The sequence below is a fragment of the Carcharodon carcharias genome, chromosome 17, assembly GCF_017639515.1.
Source record: "Carcharodon carcharias isolate sCarCar2 chromosome 17, sCarCar2.pri, whole genome shotgun sequence".
NCBI classification, from domain to species: domain Eukaryota; kingdom Metazoa; phylum Chordata; class Chondrichthyes; order Lamniformes; family Lamnidae; genus Carcharodon; species Carcharodon carcharias.
Window position 1 is genome coordinate 79,660,918 of NC_054483.1, and position 23,180 is coordinate 79,684,097.

Sequence of the window (23,180 nt, forward strand, 5' to 3'; positions counted from 1 at the left end):
GCCTTAATTGGCCTGCCCATGCAAAATGCCAGCATGGCCCCGATCGAGCGTGCCGATTGGGTTCGCGTCTGCCCCCGCACAATCCCCTTGACAAGGCGGGGGGGGACATTTCTGCCCATTGTCTTTTCAGTCATTGTTAGGAATCTCATCCTGCCCATGGATGAGGTTTCGAAAAAAATGCAAAGGCAGCCTGGCCTATTCGCCCGCCGGCCAACGTGAGGTTGGATGGGCAGCAAAAAATTGAATTTAATTACTTGATTAATGGGCTTAATAGCCCTCTTAATTGTTGGTGGGCGCACTGCCAACTCTCACATGCACCTGCCGACCGAAATATCGCGTGAGTGTGCGAAGATGTTGGGAAGCTCGCGCTATTTCACACTCGCTCATGTTGGGCATATGTTCGCACGCCGAGCTAAAAATCCTGCCCACGGAGTCTATTCACTTCTACTTGATATGTATATGTTTGAAGTGACAGCGAGCGAGGTACAGGTTTAAAACACTATCAGCTGCTTATTGTATGTGTTGGTAACTTTTGGGATCAGATGGGTGGAGCCCAGGCAACAGCACAAACCTATTGACCTTAAAGGCTGCAATATCTAATCGCCAAAAATAGGACACAACCTCTGTACAACTGAGAGCGGGATTTTCTGGTCCCATCAGTGGCAAATGGGGCGGGCAAAAAGCCAGTTCCCCACTGGCGTAAAATAAGTTAGCAACTTTCCGCTCCTGACTTTCATGGTGGGCCAGGTAGTCTACTGTGTCATGCTGGGCAGCGCATTTGAATGTATTTGAATATCATGAATACTCATTGAAAAAAGGCAGCTCACCAGAATCATGCCCCATTCCAGGTCAAATGTCCACGCCGGCAGCTAATTACACAAGCGTGATTCACAACCAGATATAAGTGACATGCACCTGGCAAGCACCATTTCACTCATGACCTCAAGGTATGCCCACCTATCTTTCATTGTGCTGCCCCCGTGGCTACTCCAGCTCTGTGCCAAGGCAATGCAGGCAAAACGAAGGGAACTCAAGGAGTGGCAGGGGAGGGTCAGATCTAAAGCTTACCTTACGGGGCCAACGGGAAGGCGGAGGGGGAATGTTTGGAAGGTGCTGGAGGGCAAAGGCTTGACTGGGTTGAGGGGGCGAAGGAAACAAGACAGAGGCAAGGGAAGGGGCTGGAGGGCAAAGGCTTGAATGGAGGAGGAGCTGAGTGGGTAAGAGAGCACAGAGACACATAATGGATGGTGAGGGAGCGGCGGGGGGTGTGGGGTTTGCCACAAAGCAGAGACAGTCCTGGGCAGTTGCACAACAAGTAGTCGGGACCACAAAGCTGAGATAGTGCTGTGGATCTACGCCATAACTTAGAGGGATCTGCTTGGCACACATGTCCTGGTCCCAGTCCAGGGATGGAAAAGGCTTGTCAGTCCTGTGTCAGTTGTGTCCAGCATGGAGTGCAGGGTGTGCTCAGTCCCTCAAACACATTGGTCCTAGGGTTGGTGGCTTGATACTGGGTCACGGATGGCACAGTCACAGTCAGGGGTAGCATCTGCAACCTGTAGATGGGGAACAGGTAATGGGGGGGGGGGGGGTGCGCTCGATGGTCTCATGTAGGGGATCTCTGTAAGTCACAGCACAAAGGGCCTCAAGATGGGAGGGGTCAGGTCTACATGGGACATTGGGAAAACAGTTCAGCAGGGAGGACAGGAATTTCAACAACTATCATATGGGCTCAAGGATTAGAGGGGAAGGATTGTAGGGAGGGAAACCTGAACATGATGTTCATCCAGCATGATGGGAGGAATTTCGACAGTCACAGTGGTTGGTGGGGGTGGGGGCAGGGGGAGGCTGCTGGAAGCTGATCTGGTAGTAATACCTCCCTATCACCATTTTTCAAGCTGATCCAATGACGCAGTTGCAAAACAAGCTACAAAAAAGATTAAGGCAAAATACTGTGGATGCTGGAAATCTAAAACAGAAACAAAAAGTGCTACAAAAACTCAGCAGCTCTGACAGCATCTGTGGAGAGAAAGACAGAGTTAACATTTCAAGTCCGTATGACTCTTCTTCAGACTTGAAACGTTAACTCTGTCTTTCCACAGATGCTATGAAAAAAGATTGACAAGGGAGTGCTCTCAGGGCTTGTGGGAGGAGTCAACTACTGCACTTGTGTACTTATTGAAGGCATACCCCACTACATTCCGCTTTACCAAATGGAGAGGAAGGCACAGCTGAGGCATGTTAGCAACAGACAAATGCCAATTTAGGGAATGTGCCATTTAACTCATGTTGCGCATTCTTAAGAAAGTATAAACCGAATTGGAGCCATTGCAGAATTGGCCTCCAAAGACCCTTTGTCCCACTCATGGGAAATCCTGAGTGTCAGAAGGAACTGAAGAGGGGCCACGGACCAAGTTCATATGCCCTAATGGCCTTAAGACCTCTAAATCTTGCAGCTTGCAGTTTAATATTTTGAAGGCCCCCTCCCCACAATACTCCCACATAAAACGAGTGCAAGTTGGAACTGTTGTATAATCCTAAGGATACAGTCTGATAGTGCCCTGACTGAGGCTTCTCTCATCTGGCAGAACTCAATCAGATCCAAGCCCCTGCGTCAAAGCCTTGTCATGCCTGTGTCGTTTGGGGGTAGGGTTATTGGGGCCGGGGGGGGGAGGTGGGGGAGGCGGTGGCGCGGGGAGGGGCTGGTCCCCTACCAGTATTCCAGAAGGCTGTAATAACACTCCAAGGGACTCAGTGGGGATGTAATGTCTGGGATGAAAGTGACCCATGGGTTCCACAATAACTCTCTGGTTAGCGATTGGAAGGTGACCATTGAAGGTGACCATTACGTTCACTCATGTTTCTGTTCAATGTTTTCATAGACACAAGTTTGGGTGCCTCATGGATGGAGTAGGTAATGTTGCCTTCATCCTGGCAATCAGTCAACTAAGAAGGAGAGGAAGGGCCTGTCATTGCCAGGCTGAGCTAAGGGAAGGGCCTCACCCTTTTGAACAAGGGCCAGTTGGGCCCCCTCCAGACCCAGAAGCTAAGGCTGACAGAGCCATGGATTGGAGGGGTCTAGCAAGACCAAGTGTATAGAAGACATCTCATATATGTCCAGATGAGCAAGAAACAGTACCGTAGATGCCTTCACATGCCTGAGAATGTGGTAGCTCACATCTGCCACATTCTCCAAGAGGAGTTGGTACCACAGGAACTGGGGGGCCACCCATTGCCAGTGGCTCTAAAAGTGATGGTTGCTCTTAATTTCTTTGGGAGTGACTTGTTCTAGGACTCCACTGGGAATCTCTGTAGGTTTTCTTAAGCACCTGCTCACAAATACATCTGAGGGGTTACAGATGCCCTATTTAGCAAGGCGCACAATTACGTCCAGTTCTCCCTAGTTGAAGCCAAACAGGCTGACAGAGCTGTGATATTTGCAGTGATCCCTGAATTGCCACTGGTGCAGGATGCCATCAACTGTGGCATTAAGAGCTCCCTGGGAACAGCTAGTGCAATTAATCAACAGGAAAGGGTTCCACTCTCTCAATGTGCTGTTCGCCTGCAACCACCAGGAGCATGTCTGGAGTCACTCACAGGTGCCACAGATCTTCGAGGGTCCGCAGGGCATCCTGGATCACAAAGGCTACCTGCAAAGGATGTGGTTGATGACACCTGTTTGTCAGCCACAAAATGCCTCAGAGGAGAAGTATAATGCTGCTCATTTTGCAACATAATCATTGATTGAGCAGACCATTGGCATCTTGAAGATGCGTTTTCGACATCTGGACATTGTGGTGATGCTCTCCAGTACTCACCACAGAAGGGTCTCCCGCATCATCGTGGCTTGCTACACCCTATGCAACCTGGCGCTCAATGTGGGGGCTGTTTTGCCAGAATGAGAGATGGAGGAACTGAACATCTCCTCCGATGATGAGGACATTGAGGAATCTAAGGATCTGGAGGAAGGGACTATAGTATGGGCCAGACAAGGCAGGCATGCACGTAACATGCTTATAGCCACCAGGTTCCAGGATGATGATAACTAGCTCGTGTGAACCTCTTTCACCACTGTTGTCCATGTCGGGTCCACCTTATCAGCTTGGTTGCGATCTTAATCAGGTCAATACAGCACATCCATCTCTGAATGAGGAGTGACAATCCAGCGTCACAATGTCTTCATCTTTAGAAGGTATGGCAGCCTTGGGAGCATGTAGCCTGTCATGGGATAAGCGCAACATGGCATTTTGTACACAGTTGAGATGGTGCAGCCTCTTCAAGCATCTTGCCAACATTCCACTGCATATACAGCAGCCTTCAAGAGGCAGGAGCAGCACTGCAATCCTCAGTACACTTGTGGTAGTGTGCCTGCAGTCTGGCAAGGCTTCTTAAGGAAGTTAATCATCACCCAATGGTTCTTGCCTTCATGTGTGAGGTTGATTCTGAATCCGCACTGCATTTTGTCCAAACAGCCAATCGCTCAGGCAAGACAAGTGTTCAGGCCGCATCATTATTCTCAGTCCCCAGCATTAGATATATCTTCAGGACGCAGTGATCTGTAGCTCTCAGTAATGGATGTGAGGCTGCACTTCAGCTCGCCTTTCAGTGGACCATGAAAACCTCAGGAGGCAGCATAGTCTAATATCTGTCAAGCACTCATGATCATGCCTCCTTTTGGCGTCTCCCTTGCTGCTTAGCCATGGCATTTGTGGGCCCGAAAGAAAATACTGACATTCCATCTGGGCCTAAAGGACCCCAATCATTGATAATGAAGAGGACGTTTTCATTCCAACAGTCTGACAAATGCAAACGGAACCCAGGCACACCGATACCATGGTAAGTTGCACATTACCATGCTGACTGATCGCCTCAGACCTGGAAGAGGGTTAATGTGACGGGACATTAGCCAGATTTTCAGATCCAGCACTGCATTGTCCCATGTCCAAGTCTGCATACAACTCCTAGATCACACAGTTTTAACCATCCAGCAGGAATCACAAGGCTCAACATCTGTTAGTGAGGCTCATAGCTCTAAACCATGGAGGTGGGAAGATGGGGACTAATGTTGGGGTGATGTTCAGATGTACACACGGACATGAGATAATGCTGCAGGCAGACAGGAGTGATTAAGAGTTCGAGTTTTGGTTCATATGTAAGGCACACTCAGGGCTGACAGAAGCTAAATGGAGGCTAATGAAAGGTGCACCAACCCCATGCACATCACCATTCACTCCTGTTAGATCCACATTGAGCATTCTACAGTGCATAAGCATCGGAGAATAAAGCAGCCACCAGGTTTGAAGCTCATGAGGCAGCATTATATTAACCCTGAAGCAGGTCTCAGAGATGCCTTGTCCGACCACCACGTTCTTAGAGCCAGAGAGAACAGTCAGGCACTGTAATGAGATGGTTCTAGACAGCATAGAGCTGATGCAGACAATGGGACATTTGGGAGGAGGGGGGCATCGATGACACTTGACTGACACTGGGGCATTTCATCAGATAGAAGAAGTATACACTACATCAGAAGCAGAATGAGTCAAAATCTATTTACATTTGTGCAAATTCCATACAGATTGTGGGCACCTGTGCTCTTAATATTTCTTAATTTTTCTTATCTTATTTCTACATCTAGGTGAGTCCCCAACATCCAGAGGTGGAGGCAGCCAGCTGACTGCAGGCCAGGGCCCTCCAGGCCCCGGCTTTCCAGAGGATACCCACCAGGTACATCATAGACAACAGGGCGTAGCAGTCAGCCGACTGCCTGACCAAGGCCTGACCAGCAGGATGCCATCTTGCTGTGGGGCAGGTGCACCCTCTTTGACCTGTGGAGCTACAGATGATGGGGTCGCAGGCAGAGGGGATTGGGGTCGGCTGGATACTCTCGGAGTCAACTTGGTGGATGGCACCGGGGTGTCCAGCTGATGGTCCTCTTCCCAATGGGTGCCCGAGGACCTGACTCCCTATGGGTGCCCTGCCTGACTCCTTGAGGAGACAGGGCACCTGGGGTAAGGTTGAGTTGCCCCGTCTCCCTCTCACCTAGCCACTGATAGGCTCCACCAAAGGCTGCAGGTCCTGATGAATATCAGGAGCAATGTCCCGGACAAAGGTCTCCATGGTGGTTGCCATCATACCTGTGTTGACCTCTGTGTGCTGGCATGTCAGCACAATCGCATAAGATTGAACATGGACAGATTCCTCCATCGTCCGTTGCAATCTGTTGACGGCATCTGACAATCTTGCCTGATGTTCCCATGTCTGTCTTTGCAGCTCCAACATCTATGTTAGGGCTGAGTCCAGAGGCTCATCCTCTGACTCGGATGCTGCAGGAGCCTGGCCTCCAGCAATCCTCCAAGTGCCGGTGACCTTGGATGTCCCTGCCTCCACCTGCTGTGGATCAGAATCTGTGCTGTGCTCACCAGCTTGTGACCCCGAGCTCAAGAGCGAGCTAGGTCCCACCAAGTGTGGACCTCTGTGCTGGTGGGTGAACGCTGTGATGGCTCTACATCCTCAGGATCCTCATCTGATGTGAGAGCTGGGGCTGATGGGCTGGCTGGCAGTGGGCCTCTTTGTTTCCTGCTGGTGCCTGTCAAAGAGAGGAGATTATTAATGATTGGCTGCATAGTCACCAACATTACAAAACACTCAACAGTTTTGTTGCATGACTGAGCTGTTAATGAGTTCTCACTGGCTTGGGAGATGCCGGCCTCACCCTTGGCGCAGGCACTGTCCTGGTCCTCACTGGCCAGTTCTGCCGCATGCTTTTCATAGATGATGAGGGCTCTAAGCTCAGGCATTCCCCCTCCAGGCTGGGATCTCTCCATTCTGTTGTGGGCACTCTTGTCCGGTATAAAGACAAAAATGCAGACTGTGAGCAGGAGGGATGCTGAGGCAGATGATAAGGGTGCCAGCCATGTGAGACCTGTGTAAAGCCTGAGGACGTGAACTGCTCAGGATGTGAGAAGAAATGAAGATGTCAAAGCGTGCGTGAGAAAGTCAGTGGTGATGTTCCTTGTGATGGCAGTGTGTGAAATCCCTGTGGACTGTAACCTCACGAATGCCTGATGGGCTTTTGAGAGAGTGAGTTCAGAGTGAGGAGACTTATCCTAGCAGAACGGATGAGATCATTCACCCTCTTTCTGTACTGGATAGCAATCCTCTTTTGAGGAGCATTGGCACTGACCACCCTGGCAACCTGCTCTCAAGCCAGCATGGTGAGGTTTGTGGACCTCTGTCTCCCATCACAGAAGTAAAGAATGTGCCAGTGTGCCTCCACAGCATCCAGAAATGCCCCCAGTGCATTGTTGCTGAACTTGGGGGCAGTAGGCTACTTACTTTTTGGGGCCATCACTCACCACGACCAGTCCCGGGCTGCACAGAGTGGATGATGTCTGCGGGTGCGGTTTAAATATGGCGCCCAGAAAGATGATCCAATGGGGTCACAGTGGGGATGACAAATCCCAGCCTGCCCCACCACGAGGTACAACATGCTTCACGTTCATGAATAAATAATGAGCTGAAAAGTGGACGATCTGGTGCGGAAACCTGCCACACCAGCCGATGGGAAATGTGTCCCTTCCCCCAGCGTATTTAGTCTCCAGAGCAGAAAACTCTGCCCTGAGTCCAGGCCCACATTCTGCTCCATTTATCTTGGTTCTGCTTCTTTTCACAGCCCCTAAGTGCAGAATCTTAAGGGTTATTTAGCCAATATAAATCAATTGCCCTACTTAAATATGGATGGAATTGCAAAAAGTGATCCCAAAATCTCATAATAAAGCTGGGAAATTGTATAAAAAAGGGTTCTTCCAGTGTTGAGCAGTGGCTCAGGTCATTAACAGCTCTTTAACTAAAACCACTGTTTCACCTATGTTTTAGTATTGACCTACTGATTGTTACTTGTAGTTAATATAGAATAGCGTTAACACTTTTCAAACAAATGTCTCAGAATTGTGCAAGAATCCACATTAACTAATAATTAAAGCTGCTCCTGAAAGTCTACCAATCTTCTGCAAAAGAAATTCATGGATAAGTGAGAATATATCAGAGAGGAGCATGAAAAATAATGCTTTCACAGTATGCTAAGAGATTTCAATCTAATGTTTATAACTGTTTGAGCAAAGTTATAAATATTCTACTGAACCATGCTTAAGTTATTTAATACCTAATGTTACAATCCCAGCTGATGTTATTACTGGACAAGTCAGATCCCAGAGTAAAACCTGGCTTGATAGATCCTAACTTTTATTTTTTTTAGAAACCGTGTAGGTAAACCATTGAACAAATTCACAGGAGTTTGCTGATAAGCTTTTAATTCAAAGATTAAAACATTTATTGAAGAAGAAAAATGAATCATATTACACCAGACAAAAAAGTTGGAAGGATCTCAATACAAACACAACAAATGATTCAAATATTCACTATTCCTTCATCTCCAGCTATATCTTTTACAGACACAAATTTGGAAACATAAAATAACTTACCATATCTATCTAACACTCTTAATATTCAGGGTAAAAATTTCCTACATGTGAACCAACTGGTGAATGACAGATGCGACCAGAACAGATTCTATGGATTTCTCAACAACACACACAGAAGCTTGTCACACTGTGAGCCAATCGGTCTCACTGAAACTCTGTCTTTCTCACGAGGGTTTCCAATTTCCACCTTTGAAGAACTCGTCTCCACAAACTGCTCCCACTCAGACAGCTTCAACAAGAATCTACTTCCAGGGTTTCAATCTCGCCAACTGAAGAATTCCTTTCCCCAGATCTCCGCATGTACTCAAAAGTTTCACCTTTCAAGTACACTTTCAAGACCTTATGCAATGCCAAACAGAACACCACTGCTCCAAAAGGGTACCTTTGCTCTTACCACCCACAGCATGGAGTCACCAACCTCTTGGATCTTCAGGGCTTCTCTCAAGCTCACTTTGCTTTAAGTCTGCTCCCCTCAGCTCTCTCTCACTCTTAAATTTGGAGCCTATTTCGTTGTTCCTTTCACTCAACTTTACTTAGCAGAACCTGTTTCTGATTTCTGTTCTTGTTGCTTACCTGGGACTGTCTCCTGAGACCTCTTTCTGTCCCACTCCCTTGTTTGGGATCTTCTTTTTTGTTTGGGACCTTCTCCCCATTTCCTGCTCCCTGGGACACCTTCTCTCAAATAGTGCTCCTGTTCAGGTCACCTGCCCGCAGTTTCATGCTGTTTCACTTCCTCTCGTCCTTTTCTTCTTTTTCTTCTGCACATATGTGCAGGGCTGCTTCCTGGCCTAAGGACGTGAAAATGGACGAACTTCGCATGTGCGGCCCTTTCGCAGGCAGCACATACGCAGAAGTCCCAAGGCCCAATGGGAACTGTAGTTCCAGAACTATGACTAAGATTTAAACTTAATGAAAGTCTTTTTCTTTTTTTTGTTTCATTACACTAAAGTACATGCAAAAATCAGCCCCAACTGCTAAACGTTATAAAGTGTTAAACTTGACTGCGAAAGTTACAATTCCTAATGGCTCAATGCTTTATGGTGTGGTACTGAACTATTTAGAACAGGAAGGCTTCCAGTTCTGTATTAACATTAAATGGAATGGTGTTGCCACACCTACTGCATGCCTATTTTCAATTGGGATCCAATATCTAAACCATTAATTTTAGATGAGAAAGAGGAAGGAAAATAGGCTTTAAATTTTTCCTGTAGTCTTCAGTTTGCAATGAGCCAAAACTGTTTAACTTCAGCTGTCTTATTTTCCTAACAAGTTCTGTAATATGACATATTAAACATCGCTGTGGTTGCCAGCTTCATACTCGGGTCTGCACTTAAGAAGTAATGCATCACTTTAGCTTACCAGGGATCTTTTCAACTTGGATTGTGCTGCATTGAACTACACTGGAAATTGGCATAGTGACAAGTGCAAAGCTCATATGATACACAATCAGACATGATGTTAAGTGTTTGAAAGGTTAGGTGAAACAAGAACTTGAATTAAAATAGTTCGATCAGAAATGATCCAAAATACAATTGAGCCTCAGGAGTAAACTATTAAATAAAACATAATGGATGTTATCGTTAAGTGAATAATGTGTACTTCAAACACCATTTATCATTAGCTGAAGTGCAACAATGACATATAATAATCTTCAGCAGATAAAGAAACTCTTCAGTAGTATGTCATTAAGCATTTTCAGACTCAGGTAAATTAATTTTAATATTAATATACAGAAAGGTAATGAATTGATACATATTAATAAACAGTTTTACAAGTAAATGAATTGTTGATTTGGATTGTATAATATGATACAGTATTAGAAAGACAAAATCTTACTTTTAGTTTTATTTCCCTCATCTTTATTACTTAGCCTGAAAGAAGCTGTAGTTTATTTCAAATACAAATGGTCTTATATGAACTGTATATTAACAGTGCTTGCATCAGTATAAAACTAACAAAAGTAGCCTAGTGGGTCCGAAATTAAACTTAAGCCCCATAAAGATAATAATAGTCATCAGTTCCATGGAAGTAATATTCTTAGATTGGTTTCATTAACCTATTATTTTGAACTATTTATGCAATTTTAATTTGTAAACAAAGCTCCTTGCTTCTTTCTTTCATTAAGGATTAATAAACTTGCATTAGAACAACCAAAAGTTACAAGTGGCACATTTATGTGACTATATAAGACTCCAGTGGATGGTAATTATGTTTTATAGACCAGGCAAGTTCAGAATAGCGAGACTATTAGATCATGGAGAATGTTTATGGATTTAACTTGACCTATATTTGACTTGCTGTGGTTTATGCAGCAACGTAATTGAAACATGGCAAATTAATAGAAATTCTTTTGTATTACTGTATTTCTAGTAGAGCTCTTACTTAACTATTAAGATGCATGGAAAAACATAAAATAGTTAAGCTAGTATCAGGACTGCACCATTCAGTATGTTGATGTAATAATGCAGTGTGCCAAAGGGAGTAAAACGTTTCATGTTATGAAATTGCAGTTGATGGCAAACACATGGCTGCCTCTCTATTTACTCTATACAGAAAAATCAACAGTCCGACTTTATTCCAATGTCAGTGGAGTCTTTTCATGTGGCTCTTGTGAACTCCTGACTGATTTGCTTGTCCACATTTGACTAGCGTTTGATGCACAAGAGAGAGAAATGTAAACAGGCCGTGAATGAATAGAAACTAGTTTTAACATTGCTCTCCCAAAACCCACAAAGAGAAATCAAAATAGTTTTATTCACAATTTCCCACTCTGCTTTTATCCTTTGTCAGGTAATTAGTACTCCATGAAGATCAGACTAATGGATTAGAACATGTTTCCTCACAGAGTGGAACAGAGTTTTAGCAAAATTAGATAGGACTAAATGGTTAACTCTTTCCAAAAGGAGCTTGGCTAAATACCCTGTTGCAAAGAGGAATTGTAGCCTATAGGAGCCTATGTAGACTAACACAACTAAATGTTCTATTGTGCACAACAGTTTCTGAACTGCTGAGTGATGGCTGAAATCCGAGGAGGGTGGGAAGCTGAGGATGTTCATGGAGAACAGCAGACCACAGTAAAAGGTAAAGCTATGAGAAAACTATTTTGGAGCCTTGCTAGAAAATCTTGGGAAATCAAAGAGTGGCTATTAAAGGTTTTCCTATAGGAGGTCAAATGGATGTACATGGTCTGTAAAAGGAGTTGGCCGAATGGGACAAAACCTTTAGCCTCTTTCCGTGATTTTATTTTTGCCAAAGTTTCTGTTCTTTGTCTTCTGAGGTGATATGATCCTGCATGTGCCATGCATTCTTTGTAATAGTGAAGTCCCTAGAGAGAATTTCTGACCATAAAGTGCACCATAACCAAGCTTGATCATAAACTCATCCCAAATCTAGACATGTACATTTTCCAATGAGTTGCTCTGGATAGTGGTCAGAAAGAGGTGGCGGGCTTATTTTTATAGCCTGGCATTGCTAGTGCTCCAAATCCAGTTAAGTTTAGTCAATTGAGTACAGGTTAAGGATCACCCCTGTAAGTCCTGGTCTCAATGGCTCATTCACACACGACCTTACCGGCTGCTCTGTGTTTCTTTTTTTTGCCTTAACTGACAGGATATGAATAGAAAAATTGAAAATAGGAGCAGGAGAAGACCATTCATCCCTTCAAGCCTGCTCCATCATTCAATCTGATCATGGCTGATCCTCTAGCTCAACGCCATGCTCCTGCTTTCTTCCCATACCCCATGACTCTTTTAGTATCTAGAAATCTATCCATTTCCTTCCTAAATATATTCAGTGATTTTGTGGTAGAGAATTCCACAAGTTCACCACCCTCTTAGAGAAGAAATTTCTCCTCATCTCAGTCCTAAATATGGGCCTAGTCCATATCCTGAGACAGGGACCCCTTGTTCTAGGTCCCCCAGCCAGAGGAAACATCATCCCTGCAACCAGTCTGTCCAGCTCCATCAGAATTGCATGCATTTCAATGAGATACCCTCTCATTCTTCTAAATTCTGTTGAGTACAGGTCTAGTCAATCCAATCTCTCCTCATATGGCAATCCTGCCATAACAGGGTTCAGTCTGGTGGTGAACCTTTGCTCCACTCCCTCTATGGCGAGTATATCCTTTCTTAGATAAAGAGACTAAAACTGCACACAATACTCCAGATGTGGTCTCACCAAGGCCACGTAGAGCTGCAGTAAGACATCCTTGCTCTTGTACTCTTATATCACTCTCATATTACTTGCAATGAAGGTCAACATACCATTTGCTTTCTTAACTGCTAGCTGCACCTGCATGCTTGCTTCCAGTGACTGGTGTACAAAGACAGCAAGGTCCCTTTGTACATCAACATTTTCCAATCTATCACTATTTAAATAATACTTTGCCATTCTGTTTTTCCTATCAAAGAGGATAACATCACACTTATCCACATTATACCACATCTGTCATGTATTTGCCCAGTCACTCATCCTGTCTAAATCACCTTGAAGTCTCTTTAGATCTTCCTCACCACTCACATTACCACCTAATTTTGTGTCATCAGCAAACTCGGAAATATTACATTTGGTTCCCTCATCCAAATAATAGATATGTATTGTGAATAGCTGGGGCCCAAGCACTGATTCCTATGTCCCGTTAGTCTCTGCCTACCGCTCTGAAAAAGACCCATTTATTCCAACCCTCTCTTTCCTGTCTGCTAATCAATTCTCAGTCCATGCCAATATAATACCCCCAATCTCATGTGCCTTAATTTTTGCACAGTTACCTCTTATGTGGGACTTTATCAAAAGCTTTCTGAAAATCCAAATACACCACATCCACCAGTTCTCCCTTACCTATTCTACTAGATAAGTCCACAAAAAAACAACAGTAGGTTTGTCAAACATGATTTCCCTTTCATAATGTCTAATCCCATCGATATTTTCTAAGTGTCCTGTTATCACATCCTTTATAATAGGCTCAATAATAGATTCATCCTGAACCACTCTCATTCATCTCCTGTGGGAAATTTCCAGTTCTTGAAGCAAGTCATTTATGACCTTTTGATTGGAAAATAGTTTGTGGTGAAGGAAATCCTAAAAGGGAACGGTAACTAAAATGCAGATTAATGGAAACAGTAGTTAACAAACTCTTTGCATACATTCACCATTTCACTTATCACTAGAGGTCATGTTTCATTCGTCTTAACCGATGCCATGCAAGAAGGGAAACTCAGAACAAGGTCAGCATCTCACATTACCCTCATGTTACTTCTTTGGGAAATGTTTAGAATCTGGGTTATCCCTCCTCATTGAAAAGAACAATGTGGACAGAAGGAGAAAACAATGAGAAAATACAGAAAACAATTGCAACAATCGGTATCATTAATGCAACAATTCTAACATGAACATGTGGACATGGTTCATTTCTATTTACAAGTAGATTTCTGACTTTGCACTCCCAGTGAGGAGCTTAAGCCTATGAGTATAGCATATCCAAAATTTGTATTTGCTCTTGATATGATTTTCCAACCAAAATGATTTACAAAATTGGACCAAGTGCCCTTGATCAGGGTGCAAATACACCCTGCCAGGAGCACGATGTTTAAAAAAAACTATAAATATACAGTGGTTAAATTCAGTTGAAGTTTTCAATGCAGCACAAAATGAACATTTAGAAAATCACAATATTTCAAATACTGACCCAGAATATGATACAAAGAATGCTCACATTGTTCAGTGTATAACTTTTTCACTGGTTGAAAATAAGTTGTGTATTTCAAACTAATAACAAAAAGTACATATTGACTACAAATAATCTTAAATATTAGGCAGCAGATACATACACTAACCAGATAAATTATTTAAAGGGCAGATAAAATCGCTTCACACATCATCATTATTCAGTTCACATCCTTAATAAATAAGCCGTGTTTGAAAAATATCAAAAACGTTTTAGTCAGTTAAATTAAAGTTCTGAAGCATTGATTTTTTTTCCTGTTTCTGATTAAGGGTCCTGCTCCTACCTGCCTCATTTCCTTATAACTGTGGTGTTTGAAGTCAAGATCATCTGTTGTGGTGACTTCATTTCGCCTGTGGTAGTAATTGTTAGGATCTGAAAGTAAATGAAACACAGAATTTAGGCTCCAGCTTGTTAAGCTCAGTAAGATTAATAAGACTTACAGGTGTAAAATAGGCAGAATAAGGCCCAGTTTTAAGGAATTGACCCATTTTGACGACTTCCTTGGCAGATGCCTAAAACAGGTATTTATGTCTTTAAATAGATGTTAGGCATATTATTTACATATTACTGAAATTGGGATATGCAATGAGCAGGGCACATGTTGGGCCTGCTGCCTTTTTGCTCAAATTCTGCAGCTGGTGAGGTGCTGAAGGTAGCTTTCTTCAGAAAAACATTTTTAAAGATTCTTCCTGTAGAGCAAGGAGGAGCAGAAGCACACCTCCATCCTCCAGAATGCTCAGGATCCCCCCAACCTGACAAACAGCCTGCTGCCATCTCCAAACCTCCCTCCTGGGTCTTATCTTCGGCCACTGTCAGCAAGATATGAGGGGCCAAATATTCTGAGTAAAAGTTGTGAGCTGCCTCTGGAAGCATTCTAGGCACTGAGAGCATATGCCAAAGATGTTATTAAGTCCCCATTTCATGCTGGTCTTAGGCCTACTGGTTGGGACCTATGCTATATGTGAGCTCTAAAATAAACTCAAGCGTATTTCTACCTCAAACATCCATTCTAGCAAAGGTCAGAAACATTAGGAAAAAAAAGAGAATCCATCGATAGACTAATCAGAGAAAGGATGTAAATATGCTTAAATGGTCTTAAAACTGCGAAATAGAAAACAGAAATATTAAGTATTATCAGTGAGATAACGCAAATAGACAGGGCAGAAACGTTCCAGATTTGCACTAAGTGTGGTAGAGGCGGGTAAAATGATGTTTTATCCACTGGCTGCAATGGTGGCTTTTCATGCCATTGCACGCCATTCATCCCAAACCCGTTGCATTAATTACGCATCCCCGGGAATTATGCCCTTTCTATGGCAGATGGACTCTCATTCGCCCACCAAGCCATCACCTGGCCACTTCATCATGCCAGGTAGCATATTTAAAGTGCAGCCATGCATGCGTAAACCACTCAGTGCTTCCAGCCCAGGATGGCTGCATGGAAGACATGGCCCTGAAAGGCAAGAAGACTGCAGCTCCTAGGTTCAATGACATGTCCCTTGAGCACCTTTTGGACACAGTGCAAGCCCACTGTGATGTCCTCTTACCCCACTGTGGCTGCAGGATAGACAGTAGCATTGCTTATCCAGCTTGGGAGGTTGTGGCAGCAATGATGGCAAAGAGGACAGCCGCCCAGTGCCACAAGTAGATGAATGATCCCCTCCATTCCGCCAGAGTAAGTCAATCTTCTCACCACTCTCAACTCACAAACCCATCACACATCCACAAGGATCTCTCTCACTGCCAGTTCAAGGGACATCACCACTCACTCTCTCACACACACCTTCATTGGCCTCATCCCGTCCATGGGACCACTCACCACCCACACATGCCAGGCACAATTATCATCTGGCCTGGCAGGCATCCTGCTTACACTCCCTCCATCTCAATTTATGCAGGACAAGCTGGCACACAAGAGGAAGAAGAGGTCGCAGACCGGTGGTGGAATGCCCAAAATCAAAGTCCTCACAGACTTTGAAAACAGAACCATCCAGCTGGCTGGCGAGGATCGGGACTGTTCTGTGCTGACGGTGAGGTTGGCGCTGCTCTACCATGTGAGGATCCAGCAGTGCAATATCCATCAGACAACCATGCTGTAAGTGATGTGTCCTGTTTCACACTAATTATCTCCCCTTGCTTTCACAGGCACATCTGGGAAACAGCCGACAGAGTCCATGACCCAGGGCCTCCAATCAAGCCCTGAGGGAAGCTCAGAAGAGGAATCCGCTGAAACCCTCCCTAAGGACCCGTCATAGCGCTCACCCACACCCTCCACCAGCACAGAGATACACACCTCAGTGAGACCTAGCTTTAGAGTGGCCTGGGGCTCACAATCTGGTGAGCACACCGCACTTTCTGATCCTCAGCAGGCAGCAGCAGGGACTTCCCAGGTTTCCAGCACTCGGAGGACTGCTGGAGGCCAGAAATTTGCTGAGTCCGAGTCAGATGACGAGCCTCTGGACTCGGTCATGTCACAGTTGCTGGAGCTGCAAAGGCAAACTCGGGAACATCAGGAAGGGATGTCGGCTGCACTCATCCGATTGCTACCTCTGCCCCACTTCACTTGACCAATTGGCGGCAGCTTTGGCCATTGGACTGCATGCTGTGCTCTCAGCTCAGGTGCAGGCATTCTCCTAACCCACACTGCATGACTGCACTGTTAGCTTTAATCATGGGGGAGATTGATCCAAACTGGGTTGATGACATTGAAAGAGGCTGTGAGCGCCTCCACCAGTGACTGCTACACGGCCAGCTTTAGCAAGGAGATTGTACAATGTGCCCAGTCGTTCAACTGTTCTGCACTCCACTAAAATGCTCATTAGTTTGCAGTCTGTGCCAAGGAGTGAAAAACTCTGGAGTACTAACGCACCTCAAGCACAGAGCAACCCTGTGAAACTCATTGGTGTAGACAGATGATTGGGGGGGGGGGGGGGGCAGGTGTTGGGGTATGGGGGATGTTTCTAGCGGGCTGAGGTTCCCCAAGGTCCGATGACAGGAAACGCGGCCCATCATCAATGGGCTGAGCGGACGATTGCAAACTGGTTTCATGACGTCGTGAAACCAATTTTTGGCCTTCTCACCATACTGTCCGCCCACACCGCCAAGCACACCCAATGTCAGTGGGCATGGATGATTCCGTCCACAGAAAAGATAAACAAATGTGTAAGTAGTCAAGGACAAAACATACAAGAAGTCAGTGTGCAATAAAAGCATGGTAAGTGGAACAAGATATTTGAATTTCCAATAACTGACTAGAAGGATCGCATGACAAGATTTTTTTATATTATTCGTTCATGGGATGTGGGCATCTCTGGCTAGGCCAGCATTTATTGCCCATACCTAATTGCCTATGTTCACATTGCTGTGAGTCTGGAGTCACATGTAGACAAGACCAGATAAGGATGGCAGATTCCTTTCCTAAATGGCCTTAGTGAACCATACGGGTTTTTACGACAATTGGTAATGGTTTTGTGGTCATCATCAGACTTTTGATTCCAGATTTTTTTAATTGAATTCAAATTTCACCATCTACCATGGTGGGATTTGAACCTGGGTCCCCAGAGCATTACCCTGGATCTCTGGAATACTAGTCCAGTGAAAATACCACTATGTCATCACCTCCCCGTTTCAAGTTAAGAATTTTACTACCATAAACAAACTAAAAGCAACATTATCTAAACACTATTCAATAGGCATCTTATACTCTAAACATAGAGAAGGTCCCACAGTTAACTGTCAAAACCACCAAAAATACCCCTCCACAGTTATACTTTAGCTATCGCTTAACAGGACACTTCATTCTCCAAGAACCAGTCCAAAGCTATTCTCAGCTTCCAATGGCTTGCTTCCTTTTCCATCCAGATAGCTTCTAATTCCCAAGCTGACTTCCACAGCAAGGGTTACCCTGGAGATTCTTCCCCTTAGCCAAAGCTAGGCAAATCTTCCAGCCTCATTTAAATTCTCACAAACCTGGTTGCTTCAATCCGGGCATGAGCTCCCACCCGCGTTCTGAGTGGTGAACAGAGACTGGCTACCTCTATCTCTCTGCTCTCTCTCTCTCTCACACATTCTTGCAGACTGATTTGTCTCTGTTGGATTCAGTGATATCTTAGAAAGCCCTGTAAGCCAATATTACAATGGCTTGCAATGGACTCTTCCCCTCTTAAAGCCCACCTCCATGGCAACGACAATGTCAATCACAAAGGCCTAGTAACCAGATAGAAATGCTAATTAGCTATCTTTTATACCTCTGGCCCAACTCCGTTCTTTCTTGGAACTAAACAAACAGTTCAGTTTATAAAAACAGACATTCCTAACACCTCCCTGTGAGACTTGGAGACTAACAGTCTATTCACCATCAGTACAGCTACTCTGGCCATTGTTTATAGATGTGATCATTTTGCATCACCTTCCCAGCAAATAACATGGGCCCACCCTTTAACCTTTGACAACCAGGCCACCCAGGCTTGTTGTTGGGTCAAATTCAGAACAGGTAATATGATCCCCTTCATTCCTGCATTCTACCCTAAATTAAAGAGACAGTGCCAAAAGATAACAGTGTTATAAACTTGTAACATCACAATGAAATTAGGAAACACAAGACAAGCAATAAGGGAATGCACACAAATGATAATTTGAGTATTGGATGCATTGTTGAATAAATTTCACATGGAATGTTTGTTTTTCCTGCTGTCTTTTATTTCAGAAATGTGGTCAGGACACTGCTGTGATGTCCATAACAGAGGAATGGTAAGGTGGGCAAGTACTGAGCAATGGGGACCTGGGGATTCATTCGGGAAAACCAAAGTCTGATCAGACATTCACAGACAAGCCATTCAGGATAATGGACATTCATCAACATGATGTCCTGAGTGTGGTCACACCCCAGGTGTATGATGGGTGAGTGGTTTCCTTGCACCGAGCTGCAGTGCCCACAAGGCCGTGTGTGTGCAATAGATAGCTCCCTGCATCATGGAAAAGCCTTCTACCCGAGCAAAATGCATGCTGTTCCTGCTTCTCTGTTCAGACAGGAAATAAATGAAGAATCTTCTTCTAGCATACAGGGCCTCCAGGATGCAACAAAAGCCACTGAGCTGAGAAATGTTGGGAATGTCACCTGTTACAGCCTGGAAGGATCCACTAGCAGAAAAATTCACAGCCATGGCAGTGCCATACACACCCTGCTTGGAGGCTGCAGATCTGGCTGCAAAAGGCGGTGCAGTTCTGTGACCCCTAATTCATTCTGAAGCCAGTTGAAGTGGGAAACCGGAGGCCAATCTTTCACTTAATATTAAATTTAGTTCCTAAATGCAACATTACAAATGCCTACCTCCTCCCTTACCAACACCCAGTGTCCCATAAGTCTCTATATTCTCTGAGTAATTTTTTTAAAATTAACTAATAAACTAATTAACAGTCCCTTAAAAGGCACTGTAACAAAATACAAAATGTTAAAGGAAACTTACCAAAAATAAATTAAAATAGCATTTCTAGTGCTGATGATGCACTCCAGTCCCTGCAGAGCCCACTGGTTGGGGAAGGTCTCAAGTGTACTGACAGACCTAACTACAAAAGAGAGGCAGACAGTCGGGTTGAATAACCCCCTTAACTGCCCGCCTCCTGGACCTATTCATGACCACCTTGGCTAGGCCCTCAAACAGGCTAACAAGGAGGTCCATCATCCCTGCCCGCCCTATTTCGTGCCGGGTGACCAAAGGTCAGGAGGATGGGGCTGAATTGCAAACAGAACTTGAGGAGCACCCCCACAAATAATGGAATAGGGGCTGCAACCTTGGCCAAGCTATATACATATGGAAAATGACTCAAGGTCACAGGAAAATACAGATGGCCTGGGAACCCATGAACCATCTTAATCTCCCATTGCATGGGACTGCTGCTTGCAGTACCGTCAATGCCAAAACTCAGGTGGAAAAGGGGAGGACCCCCATGTAGAGAGCCTTCTACAGGGGTCCCCGCCACCTCCGGACAGCAGTGCTATGTCACAGCATGTCCGGATAGTTGATGAGGGCAAGGAATTAGAGGCTGTGCAGCAGCAGGCAATACAGGAAACGCCTCCGCACAGAGTGGAGCGGCACGGAGGGAATTTCTGCGAGATGGCTGAAATTGTAGGGCTGGGATTCCTGAGGGAGGCATCAGGACCTGGGGCCAATGCAAAACTCCATCTGAGTGGGGATAAGTCTTATTTTATACTCTTTGAGTATCAATTAAAACAAGTGAACAAACATTCAAATAATCAGCCTCATAAAGGGGCACTGTAACAAAACCAAAACTTGAAGGAACCTTATCAAAATTAAATTATAATGTTGTATGGGGGCTGATGATGCACTCCAGTCCCTGCAGTGTCCACCTCAAGCATATCAGCAGACATCACGTGCTCCCTCTCCAGGGACACCTGGGCAAGAGAGTTGGAAAATTGGATTGAATGGACCACCTTGGTCAGGCTCAGGAGCAAATTAACAAGGAGGTCCTCCAATCAGTCACCTCACCGCACTGGATGGCCAAACGTCAGGAATATGGGGCTGATGTGCCAGCAAAACCTGAGGAGCAACCGCTCAAATACTGGAAAAGGGGCTGTAATCGCGGACCAGCTATATGTAGGTGGAGCATGGACTCCTCAAAGCCACAGAAAATAAAGGCGGCCTGGGAGTTCGTGAACCATCTTGACCGTCAGTTGCTTGGGACTACTGCAGGCAACAGCCCCCACACCGAATCCCCAATGGAAAAGGCAAGGGCTTGCACCTGGGGAGCCTCCACAGGGGACCCCTGCCACCTCTGGATGGCAGGAAGGAACGCTGTGGTATGTCCAGACAGTTGACGAAGGCGAGGAAGTGAAAGATGCGCAGCAGCAGCTCACGCAGGAAAGCCCCCTGTGCAATGTGGAATGGCACATAGGCAATTTCCATGAGATGGCTCAAATTGTGGTCTCGAGGGAGATTTCCGAACAAGAATAATTCTCTCTTTATACTCTTTTGAGTACCTATAAAATAAAATAGACTGATGAATCAAATAAGTCAATTAAACAAATTGATAGCCCCTTAAAGGGGCACTGCAACAAAAGTCAAAACTTTAAAGAAAACTTACATAATTAAATTAAAATGTTATTTTCGGAGCAAGTATACTGCTCCGCCCCCTTGGTGCCCACAGTTTGCAGAAGGGCCTCAGGCAGACCAGTGGACATCGCATGCTCCCTCTCCAGGAACACCCAGGCATGAACGTAGCCGTGGAAGAGGGTAGACTGTCGGGCTGGATGACCCCCTCAACTGCCCGCTTCCTGGACTTGTTAATGGCCACCTTAGCCAGGCCCAGGAGCTAGCTAACAAGGAGGTCCTCCTCCCTGTCCACCCCTTCCACACCAGGTGGCCAAATGTCAGGAGCGTGAGGCTGAAGTCCAGCCAAAACTTTAGGGGCATCCCCTTCAAATAGTGGAAGGGGGCTGCAACTTTGTGCAGTCTATATAAGCTTGGAACACAGGTTCCAAAAGGCCACAGAAAACACAGTCAGTCTGGGAGTCCGTGAAACATCTCAATCTACGGTTGTATGGGACTGCTGTATGAAACACCCTTAATTCCAGAACCTTGATGGAAAAAGGGAGAATTCCCACATAGCGAGCCTTCCACTGGGGACCCCCGCCACCTCCAAACAGCAAGGTGGAATGCCACGGTGTGTCTGGACGGTTGACGAGGGTAAGGAAATGAAAGATTTGCAGCAGCCCGTATAAGGAACCTCTCCATGCAGAGTGGAATGGAAAGGAGGGAATTTCCGCCAGATGGTTGAAATTGTGGGTCTCAGGGTCCCAAGGGAGGTTTCCGAACCAGAGTAAGTCTCTTTATATTCTCTTTTAGTATTTGGGTAGGTGGTGGTGGCCCTATCTTACAGTTCATTCAAAGAGTCTGAGTTGCGGTGGCAACATACACTTTTACACGCATGTAGTCTGGAGATATGGACAGTGATGATAGAGGCTCCAATTTCTTTCCATCACATGGCTGACCAGGAATCTCTCCCACTCTTACCGCCTACAATTGGTGTATGTATTTTGCAGGATGATAATCGACCTGTTTGGCTGCCTTATGATCACACCTCCCCTGACCATCAAGTCCTGGGGTGAGACATGAACTCAGAGCTTCCATCTCAGAGACGCTACCCACTGCACCACAATACTTCCCGAAATGTCACCATCTTCCGTGGTGGGATTCTAACCTGGGTTCCTCAAGCATTACCCAGGGTCTCTGGATTACTAGTTTAATGACAATACCATTAAACCAGCCTCCATGATTTATCCCAACCAGCTTGCATGGCGTTGAAATGTGCAGTGCTACTGAGCTGAATTTTCTGGTTATAATCTCCAATCTATTCCTGTGTCAATCTAGTCCTGTCTCAACCTGCTGCTCTGTTCTCCCAGCTCTAATTGTGATAACATCATTGAATATGCTGACAGTGGAGATATTGGAGACTTCTGTCCAGCTGAGGCTGAATGCCAATTCTCTGATTACTCCTCCTACCTCCCTTTGGACATGGCCCATTACTGAACACCACAGTATCATTTCTCAGATTGTACTGATCTCCTGGGGATCTTGTGGATCAGAGGTAGTGACCCTGCGTCTGAGCCAGAAGCTTTGGGTTTGAATTCCACTCCAGGGCTTGATGGCCAAGGTAGATGGGTTCATAATGTGAGCAAACAGGTTGAGTATCAGCTTGTTAATAATTTCAACCTAAGCTAATGGCAAGTGGTAAGAGCAGGAGGGATACCTGGTCAGCCATGTGATGTGATTGATCACTATCTATAGCTCCAGGCTACAACATGCTTGTAAAAGTGTATGTTGCCATGGCAACTTGGACTCCTTGGGGGCTGGTTGGTGCAGTTGGCTGGATGGCCAGTGTGGATCAGATTGATGCCAACACTATGGGGTTCATTCCACATTCTGGCTGAGGTGGATTTGGGACCTGCCTCCTTACCCTGC

General features: G+C 45.3%; 1 protein-coding gene across 1 annotated transcript in view; it reads right to left on the minus strand.

Moving 5' to 3' along the window:
- The window catches only part of LOC121289858 (inactive carboxypeptidase-like protein X2), a 226,852-nt gene that overhangs the window by 67,918 nt on the left and 135,754 nt on the right, over window positions 1–23,180 (minus strand). The window contains exon 7 of the mRNA XM_041209764.1: window positions 14,486–14,574. Coding sequence (XP_041065698.1) covers window positions 14,486–14,574 — 89 coding nt within the window. The remainder of the gene's footprint in view (window positions 1–14,485; window positions 14,575–23,180) is intronic.